The following is a 10,083-nucleotide window of genomic DNA, read 5'->3' on the forward strand; positions in this document are numbered from 1 at the left end:
GCCGCGCCTCGCCTTGCCTGCGGGGGGCGCTGCCGCCGCCAGGGCCGGGGCGCCCCGGCAGCGCGGCCTGCGCGGGCCGGCGGCGGGGCAGGCACCGCGCGGAGAGCCCCGCGGCCCGGGCCCCTGCTCAGCAGCTCCCGGCCTCCTACCCGGTCCCCGCCAGCACCCGGCACCACCCTGCCGCGGTGTTAAACCAGTCCGGTGGCAAAGCAAGGCCTCTGGGGCTCGCCCGCGGAAGGGAGACGTCCGCAAGTTCCTCAAACTGTAAAAAACTCTCTATGGAATTTGCCTCGGGTGGTTTAACTTGTGTCAAATTTCAAGGGACAGGGAAAATAAGCGCCTTCAACCTTCTCTTCAACAAGTCGGGTTGTTAGAAACAAGGAAGAGGCTGAGTATTAATAATTACCAAACAGCACACATTAAACCTGAAAATTAAATCAAGTTTTTATTCAAAGCATCTATTAGAATGACAGCACATCAACTCTTCTGCTTTTAACTCATGCCAAACTACAACTTAAATCTTTCAAAGCACTGAACAATTTCTTGTATGTAATCACTTAATAAAACAAAAAGCAGTCTTCCACATCCCGTCTTTGCTTTTTTTTTACTTGGTATTTTACCCAAAACTTGTCATGATCCAAAACTGCTTCAGCTGTCTGAATTTTGTCTATGGCAAAGTACAATCCAGTGTACTTGTCATACTTAAAAGACCTGAGGAAATATTCTGGCTGACTGAAAAAAAATTTAAAAAAACTCAAACCAAACAACAAAGAAACCCACCAAAAAAACTCACAACCAATCCTAATGAAGTAAGATTCCAGTCTGCAAGTGGCTGGTAATTACAGAGTCTCCTGCCCTGTGAAATACTACTCAGAAGCAATTCTGAGTTATGATTGAGAATTACAACAGATAAATGTTCAGGGCTCATTTTGGGATCAGACTATTCACACGAAACCAGATGAACAGTCAAAAGCATGTAATTTTTTTTAGAAACCCAAAACCTACATACCTGAATGAATTACCAGTTTTACATAGGCTAAGAAGCCTAGTATGACTAGTGTTTCCTGTTTTTTTCAGAAGCTGAAGCAGAAGTTAAACCGTATAACTGGTGCAAAATTATTTACATTCAATGAAAGAGACTTTTCTTTTAAATTATTCTATTACTTTTTAGTTAAGTGCATCAACACAAGATTTAAACAAACTGGGTTAATGAGATTTTCAACCACAACAGGTTATCAAAGAACATACTTCAACAGCTGCAGTTTCTGATGTAAAACCATGCTACTTTTCTGAAACAGCTGTATGCATCTGGTCAGCCCATATCAAGTGATCAATAAAATGTTTTCCTCCTTTTCAGTTTAAGTGAGAGGGAAAGAGGCTTTCCCTTCTCATCTGAATTTCCTGACTTCCAATGAGAGGAAGAAGTTAAAGCAAGCAGGTCAGTAAATACACATTATTAATATCCCCTTAAGCAGTAGCTTAACAACAACAACAACCAACAACAAAACCATAAACAAAACCACACACAAAAAGTCCAATCTGAAAACAAAGTTTTGTTAGCATATTAGGAATCTCTGGCTGCCTTCAAAGCAAAATATGGAAAAAGATCACCATGAGGCAATGCTACTGAAAGTATACAACCTTCACAAAGTGACAAGATACCCTGTTAAACACTTTATATCAGCATCTGAGTACTAGGCAGCGTTCCGTAACTTCATTTATTTGGGAAATATATGAAATCACACTGTTAACACACTTGTATCTACCTTTGGAAGCCTATTTTCTAATTGTATAGTGAATACTTTTCTGCAGTGTTTAATTTATAGCTGTGCTATGGTTAGTGAACAAAAAATCGGCATGTTATCCTGGAGTAAAGCAGTAAGGTGGCTTTATGCACGGTAAGTATGGAGGCTTCTATTTGCTAATCATTATATAAAAGCAATACTTTAAAACTTAGTGTTTGCTAATAGAAGACCTAGCATAGTTTACTACAAATTCATACCACCCTGTAAATAACCCCTTTGTTAACAAAATCAAGTGCCAAATCACTACAGGGTCCAAAAACACCTGAAAAAATATTACCAATTGTTTACCTTTTTCTAGACTTTGCAAGACTAATCATTTTCAGATAAAACAATGTGCAAAACTTCCCAACTACACATGTTAGGAATAACAAGTGCTACCAAGAGATTCTGCTGAAATCAAATCAAAAAAACATGAAGCAGCAAAGTCAAGCCTCATACCTTGAGCAGTCACAGTGAAGATATTCCCTGCAATGAAGCATTTTCTTTCCCTGTACAAGTTGAGATAACTAACCTTTGCCCTTCGCCTTGGAGATGCTAGGTAAAGATATACTGACATTAGAAAAACATGGTTTCATTGCTGTTTAACAATATCCCCAGACCCATCACTTTCTTAAATAGTCAGATAAATACTTTTTTGTCAGCCTTCTTTGGCCACATGTACCATCCTGCTAATCATGAACACTTTGCTTAGAAAGTGTTTCCTGTGAAATCTGCTTCAAATAAATGAGTTAACCTTGCAAAATCTAGCTTCCCACAACACATAAATTTGTCAACCCTGCCTTACGCAGTCCCATATTTACAAAATACTTAGAAATTTTACATCTGTCTTCTACCTTATCAAAAGTGCAATTCTCTCACCCCATGTTATGGGGCAACAACATTCTTCATAAATTCTACAGAATAGCAGCCTATTATAAGCAAATAAGGTGCTTAGCTTATGCTTGGGATCTAACTGGTTAAGTAATACCAGAAAGTACATTTTTTATGGGCAGAGACTGCTCCTCCTATCTACTGTCGCAGGGGTGCCACAGCTAAGTTTGCCAGCTCAATGAGTGCCAGCGCGCCATGCATGCGTTCACGCTGCTCCTGGAGGCGGCGGTGGCGGGCAGCTGAATGAGCACTGTTTTTCTCTTCATCATCCTCTTCGTCAGACTGAAGATACTCCACTGGGTCCTGCTGTTCCTGATCCGTTTTCTGGATTGCTTTGGTCTTCAAAGCAGGGGCACGCTGCTCTCTAGTCTCCCAGTATCTATAACATCAAATGTGAGGAATACTTGTAAAATACTGACTTGCACACCAACAATTCAAAATGGGCAAAAACCTCCCTAGCACTAGCTTGCATCCAGCTGGGCACTGCATTTGGCTTTATCTTTCAGCCCTGATATAGTAGTACTTAAGCTGTCAGAAACCTTCTTTATTCAGTATTTTAAGTGTAAAGTGCCCAAGTGAACATCTGTGACAGATTTTGTGTCTCCATGGTGTTCGCAGCAGGCATTTCTCCCATGGCATACACAGCCCCTCCTAAAAATGCAAATTCAGCAAAACTGTAGCACTAGCTAATGAAGTATTAGCAGGTGTTGATCAAGCAAAGAGAAGTATTTAAGCAGAGAGCAAACACAAAACAAAAGCAAAACAGTAAGAAAAAGATTTCATGAGGAACTTTGTCTTGACGAGGAGTTCGTAATTCTTCAAGGAGATGCAAAGCTGTGCTGATGTGTACTGGAAGAACATCTAGTTTTGGTTTCTTGTGGTTTTACTATCCTGAAGAATAAATGCTGTGTCAGACCACCCTTTTAAGTATTTTGAGAGAAGTGACACCATGAGGGAACTTACTTTGCTAGCCACTCAGCCACAGCTTTATTGTCAGCCGTCTGCTTCTTACTCAGCCTGTCCGTGAGCTCTTCCCTCTTCAGTCGGGCGTATGGATGTTTGGGACAATGACGGTTTGCATGTGTGAACCTGCTTAAACAGCCTTAAAAAAACACAAAGTGACAATGAAAAATGTGTTACAGAAAGCAGGCAACCAAAGAAAGTGTAACATCTGTGGGACGGAATCCAACCTTCCCATTCCCAAAAACCCTAGGTCTCATTGAAAACTGAGTGATCTAGTTGCAGTTCATAACATGCTCCATCATTTTATACATTAGTATCGATACACTGACAGAGAATGTATGCAATCCTTCGATACATACTTGCAGAAGAATTAGGCATATTCTGCATGGCTCTTCCCTGCCCTAAAAGTTCCACCAAAATTAGACTCCGAAGCTTTTGTCAAGGACATACATTTCCAATATTAGTCTGACTCCAGAAAGTAGCAAATTGTTCTCTGATAACTCACCATTCTCTGAGCAGACAAAAGGTTTCTCTCCTGTGTGGAGTCGCTGGTGAGTTTTGAGCTGCCCACTCTGTACAAAGGCTTTCCCACAATCTGGGTAGTCACATAAATAAGGCCTTTCACCTTAAAAATAGTAAAGAAGAGATTTGTGAAAGATAATCAGAAGGGCCATAGTATCCAGTGGTGGTCCGTGGCTTGAAACTTGCATAAGCAAGCTCTCATTTTACCCACTCAGAAACTTACACCTACTTAAAAAGTCCTGGTGTACTTTGAAATGCATGCTCTATGCCACTGGACAATATACTTATCTCCAAAGAGGAGAAAAATAAACTGTATTTTTCCTTGTCATATTTTCTGATTTAAGACTCTTAGATAGCACTACATAAGCTTTGTCCCGTGAAACTGTGCACCTGTAGAGCAAGAAATATATGAAGTAAATGGACAAGTAATGTAATTCAAGTTGTAACCACAACTTGTAATATCAAGTTGCAATAAATTTTATCCTTACCAAAGCCTGAATTAGTGTAAAATATCTGAGGTCAACATTTCTATGAGGTTGTAGAAATATCTCATTAGGAGAAATATCTCACATTTGAGAAAAGTTACAATGATGGAGGCTGCACAAGAAAACTTATACCAGATTTAACTTTTCTTAGGACAGTCATCAAGGAAGATTTCTCCATGCAAAATGCAACCAGAAGAACAAAGAGAGCAGGTGTCTCCTTCCTCAAGCAGATCTGACTGAACATGCTACACAAAGGCATGCCATGCCACCAACCTCAGGAAGGCAACAAAATGAGGGTGAGTCTGGTCACTAATTCAGAGGAATGACACCAGGGTAAGCTCTACTCAGTTAAGTAGCTCTTACAAGTTCAACACACTGTACGACCAAGTGAAATAACATCTTTTGACCAAAAAACATGAGGAAACTGCTGTTTAATATCACTATCTAGATTAGTCATAGTGACTTGAGTCAGAAGGAAATGGTGAGAGCCAAGGCTTTTGTGGGATTTTGTTTGGCTGGTTTTCAGGCAGTGCTGGTGGTTGTGTCTGTATTGTGAGCCACATTTGTTCATATTTTACTGCAAATATGGAGAGCTGTTGAAGAAAAAAATGGATTTGCTTGGTTTAAAGAAACCCCAAACAGTGTCTTCAGTTCAAGCTCAGCTGAGTATTGAGTGAGTTCATCATATATTTTAACTTAACTGCAACTTTCTTTCTCAATACAGTTCAGTAAATTAGGATGATCACCTCCACCCTAGAAAATGAATTTTAGGTGATGGGGAAAAAACGACTGGGTGGTGATTTTAAGCATGTGAACTCTTCTCTCAATATTTAAGCACACTTCTTAAGATTTTACAGTTCTGAAGTTGCCAGCCACTTCTTAAGTTACTGTAACCTCTTACAGCAAAACTTCAATTGTAATGTGAAAAACACATCAGCAACAAGGAAACAAATCACAAAAAAGAGGCAATCAGGATAAAAAGTGCTTCCAAGCTCAAGTACAAAGCACCGAGCTCAAGACTAGTTCTCTCTCTTATGAAATAAGCCCGTGACATCAATAGATAAAATGTTTACACAAAATGCCTGCTATTATAGCCCAAATCGCTGCTACACTTCCCCACGACAAACATGGTTACAAAGACTTTGATTCACTAACAACCACGGGGAGAAAAGTATGATTAATTTAGCAGTTACAATAAAATCCTAACAGGTCAAGTTCTTTGGGGTTCCTTTATGCTTGTTTGGGAGGGTTTTAATTCCTTCCCAGGGGCTTCCTAAGTGGCTCACCCCAGCTATTCACACCTTCCTTTTACTTACCGGTGTGAGTTCGTTTATGGGCTTGCAGTGACTTCTCTCGTGGAAAAACCCTGTTGCAAATATTGCAGCGTATCCTGCTGGAAGAGTGCTCTCCTTCACTGATCAGGTCTCGGACGGTGTCTGCTCTTGGACGGCCACGTCTTATTCCATCCTGGGTGTAAATAACGAGGGAACTAAACTCAGGCACTTCCTCCCCCCTGCAGTTTGGCCAATGGGCACAGCATCCCCTAGAGCGACAGCACGACCAAGGATGGTGTGACAGCACAGAGCCACACCAGACTGTGCTCAGCCCATTTCTAACTCACTCCTAAAGGCTGTGCTGTGGCTGGTACAGGAGGGGAGACGACAGGCACCACCATGTGCTCAGGAACACGGGAAAACTGACAGCAGGATCACAGAATGGGTCAGGTTGGAAGGGACCACAGAGGGTCATCTGCTCCAAACTCCCTGCTCAAGCAGAGTCATTCCAGAGCACATGGCACAGGATTGTGTCCAGGCAGTTCTCGAGTATCTCCAGTGAGGGAGACTCCAAAACCTTTCTAGGCAACTTGTGCCAGTGCTCAGTCACCAACAAGGTAAAGAAATTCCTGCTCATATTGAGGTGGAACTTCCCGTGCATCAGTTTCTGACTACCGCCTTTTTTTCTGTAGCTTCTCACAACCAAGCAGAGCCTGGCTCCATCCTCTTGGTACCCTTGTTAGAATTTATATACATTAATAAGGTCCCCTCTCCGTCGTCTTTTCTCGAGGCTGAACAGGTCCAGCTCCCTCAGCCCTTCCTCATAAGAGAAATGCTCCAGTCCCTTAACCATCTTTGTTGTCCTACACTGGACCCACTCCAGGAGCTCCATGTCCCTTGTACCGAGGAGCCCAGAACGGGACAAAGCATTCCAGATGCGAGGAGAGAGATGACAAGGGGTTTTTTTGATGGTGAGGGTGCTTTTTTTAAGTTTTTTCTTTTACTTTTAAAAGGGGGGGGGGTGGAGGACGGGCAGCTGCTCCGTCCCCTGCCTTTCCCCGGGGCGCGCGCGCCACTGCCGGAAGTGACTTCACTTTAAATGCCCGGGCGGAAGCGCGGGAGGGGCGCGCGCCGCGGAGTCACCCTGGAAGCGCGCGGCCGCCCGCCCCCGCCCGCCGCGCACTCACCTTCAGGTGCCGGTGCCGGCCGCCGCTCCCCGGGCTCCCCGCCTGCTCCTCGTCCCCGGCGGGGACTCTGCCCGCTCCCCCGCGGGGCGGCGGGAGGGCTGAGGGGCCGGCGGTGCTGTCGCCGCCGCCGGGGCTGAGGGTCACGTTGTGCGCGTTCTCGCCCCAGCGCCACGGGTAGACCATGAAGTCGCTGAAGCCGGGGCTGGTGGGGACGGGCGGCACGGGCATCGGCTCCTCGCCCCCGCTCCCCCCCGAGGAGGGTTTGATCGGGGTGGTTTTGATAACGGAGACCAGGACGCGCTTCGGGGAGTCCTGGCAAAAAATCACCGGGGGGTGGCCCGGCGGGAGCCGCTCCGCCATCGCCGACCCCTCGCGGAGAGCGGCGAAGGGAGTGCGGAGAGAGAGAGAAAGGAGGGCGCTCCGCGGCGGCACGGCCCCGGTGTCCGCGCCCGTGTCCCGGGATGGACCGTGCAGCTGCACGGATGTCCCGCGGCCGTCGCCACCTGTCGCCGTCCGGGCCCGCCTCAGCCGCTCATCACTGAGGACGGCGGCTCCCTGTGGTCTCGGTGCCTTGCCCTCCGCCTCCGCGGCCACCCCGAGCGGATCCACCAAGTCAGCGGCGGCCCCCCGCCATGGCAGCGGCTGGAGCGAAGCAGTCACAGAGTCCCCGCACCTTTCCGAAGCGAAGCCGGCCCCGCTGGTAGCCCCGGTCCCGGCGATGCCCGAGCAGGAGCCGCCGCCGCCGCCACGGTACCTCCGCGCTCGCCGCCCGGGCCGAGCCCCAGGTTTTCCCGCGTTACGTTTCGCGCCCGAGCGCAGCCAATCATCCGGCCCGGCGCGAGTGTCACGGGGAGTCTGTTCCCGCCGGCCAACCGCTGGGCGGGAAAGTCGGCGGCCGCGCCTCTAGGGGCGGGGCCCGAGGGCGAGGCCGTGCGGCTGCTGCCATCCTATTGGGCAGCCGTCGGGCTCACGGCGCCGGGAGAGGCGCTGATTGGACCGCCGCAGCGGGGGCGGGGGGAGGCAGGGTGGCGCGCCCGGGCAGGTTTGGCGCGCTGTGGCTGTGGGCGGGCTGCGCGGGCCAATCCGTGGCAGCGCAGCGGAGTTGGCGCGCCCGGTGGGTTAAAGGGGCCGCCTGGCGGTGGGACAGGGGTCGTGGCTTCGCTTCCCTGGGGGGGTAGGGAGCCCTTTCCTTTCCCCTGCCGGGACCCTGCCCTCAGCGGCCGACAGAACTGGAAGCGAACTTGCCGGCTGGGAGGGTGCCCCGTGAGCCGCCTCCGCGGGGGTCGTAGGGCGGGCGGGCGCGGTCTGGACGGCGCGGCCGTTATGGCGCTGGCGGGGCCGCCAGGGGAGACGCCCCGTCCAGCAGCGGTGCCCGTGGCAATAAGGCACCCGTAGCTGCACCGCTACATGCACCCGGCGGTGTGAGAAGGGGGCAGGAGACGTTGTCACGGGGCTCGACTCGGGAATTTTAGGAGGTTCTTAAGGCAGATAGTATTTTATGAGGATGGTGCCAGACTCTATTCAGTGGTGCCCAGCGATAGGACGAGGAGCAGTGGCCCTGAACTAAAACACAAGTACTTTCACCTCAACATGAGGAAGAGCTGCTTTACACTGAGTGTGGTAGAGAACTAAAACACAACAAGTTTCACCTCAACGTGAGGCTGCTTCAGCCTGAGAACATACCTTGCATTTCTTACATTAGTAGCTAAATTTTGAGGCCAGCACCAGGAGCACAGAGAAGCCATAGAGCTGTAAAAATGGTGAGGTTTTTTTTCTGCAGATCTATTTTGTTTGCAGTTCGTATGCTGCAGACTGCTGCCTTATAAGTGTTAGCAAACATCACTGCTGGCAGGAATAGAAAAGTGCAGGGAAGAGCAGGTTTGCAGCATACAACTATTAACTAATGCCCCTTTGGATAACAGGAAGAGCCTACCAGTTCTTCCAACGCAGAAGCTGTAGTACAAGGCTGCAGTATTCCTTATCCATCCTGAGATCAGCAGCCCTTTCATTATGAATTATAGTTGAATTTGTTTTGACTGCTCTTTTAAACTAACTAAAAATCCTCAAATTTTTGCTTAGGCATATTCTTGTTCATTGCAACGCTATCCTAGCTTCTCAAAGTCAGTGTTACACGGTAAAGTCCTACCGTTACTATGACAGGTCAGGCATTGCTTACCAGGCCAGAAAGAAAATGCTGCAGCTTGTAGCATTTGTTTCCAAAATGAGCAAATAGGTTTCCACATGCTTGGACCTGACTCCCTTAAGAACCCTTCAGCCCTAAAAATAGTCCATGGTAAACAGTTCTGGTAATATAATGTTGTTGCAGACGAGTAGTACTACAGAAAAATATGTTAAAATTTATTTAAAAAAAAAAACCAAAAAACCAACACGGAAAAAATGACTCATGTTAAAATAATTACATCCCAAAACCAAACTGCAAATACTCTTCATAACTTTCCAAAGCTACATGCCTAATGCTTCAGATAGCACATGTAGCTGCTAAAGAACTCCAGTGATGGATGGAATTAGCATTATGAGCTGTTATACAGAACTGTAGATATTGGGAATGGTGCAGTGCATTGTGAGCACCTGAATATCTCCATATTTAACCTATGCTGCCCCAAGGTACACATTCTATTTTGTGATGTCATTTGAGGGCCTGGCAGCAGATTAACTTCTTTACATGGATCTTGCAAAGTTTTCTAATGCCAACTGATAGAACTTTGTTAATAGAGGCAACACAAGAGAAGGAAGTTAGTTGATGCCACATCTGATATTTTAACACATCTGATAATTTTAACATCTGATATTGTTCTGAACAATGGTCTTTCATGTTGTAATAACAATAACCAGAGACTTGAACTTTTCCACCAGATCCTGCCCCCGGAAGAGAAAATGTGCATATAGAATGTACGTGGCCTAAAGGGCTTAAAACACACTGCTTTTCAGTACACAGTCATAAGTATGTGTTAAAGCA

At 46.7% G+C, this 10,083-nt stretch overlaps 1 protein-coding gene across 1 annotated transcript; it reads right to left on the reverse strand.

Annotated features, from left to right (window-relative positions):
* Positions 1 to 426: 426 nt before the first annotated feature.
* ZNF367 (zinc finger protein 367) lies at positions 427 to 7,940 on the reverse strand. The gene is made up of 5 exons (XM_069002214.1): positions 7,107 to 7,940; positions 5,962 to 6,112; positions 4,144 to 4,263; positions 3,639 to 3,777; positions 427 to 3,054 (listed from the first exon to the last, which is right to left on the reverse strand). Exons 1-5 carry the CDS (start codon positions 7,464 to 7,466, stop codon positions 2,814 to 2,816), a joined length of 1,011 nt encoding a protein of 336 aa, XP_068858315.1. The 5' UTR covers positions 7,467 to 7,940; the 3' UTR covers positions 427 to 2,813.
* Between the last annotated feature and the right edge of the window lie 2,143 nt (positions 7,941 to 10,083).

The sequence above is a fragment of the Aphelocoma coerulescens genome (assembly GCF_041296385.1).
Source record: "Aphelocoma coerulescens isolate FSJ_1873_10779 chromosome Z unlocalized genomic scaffold, UR_Acoe_1.0 ChrZ, whole genome shotgun sequence".
Lineage (NCBI taxonomy): Eukaryota > Metazoa > Chordata > Aves > Passeriformes > Corvidae > Aphelocoma > Aphelocoma coerulescens.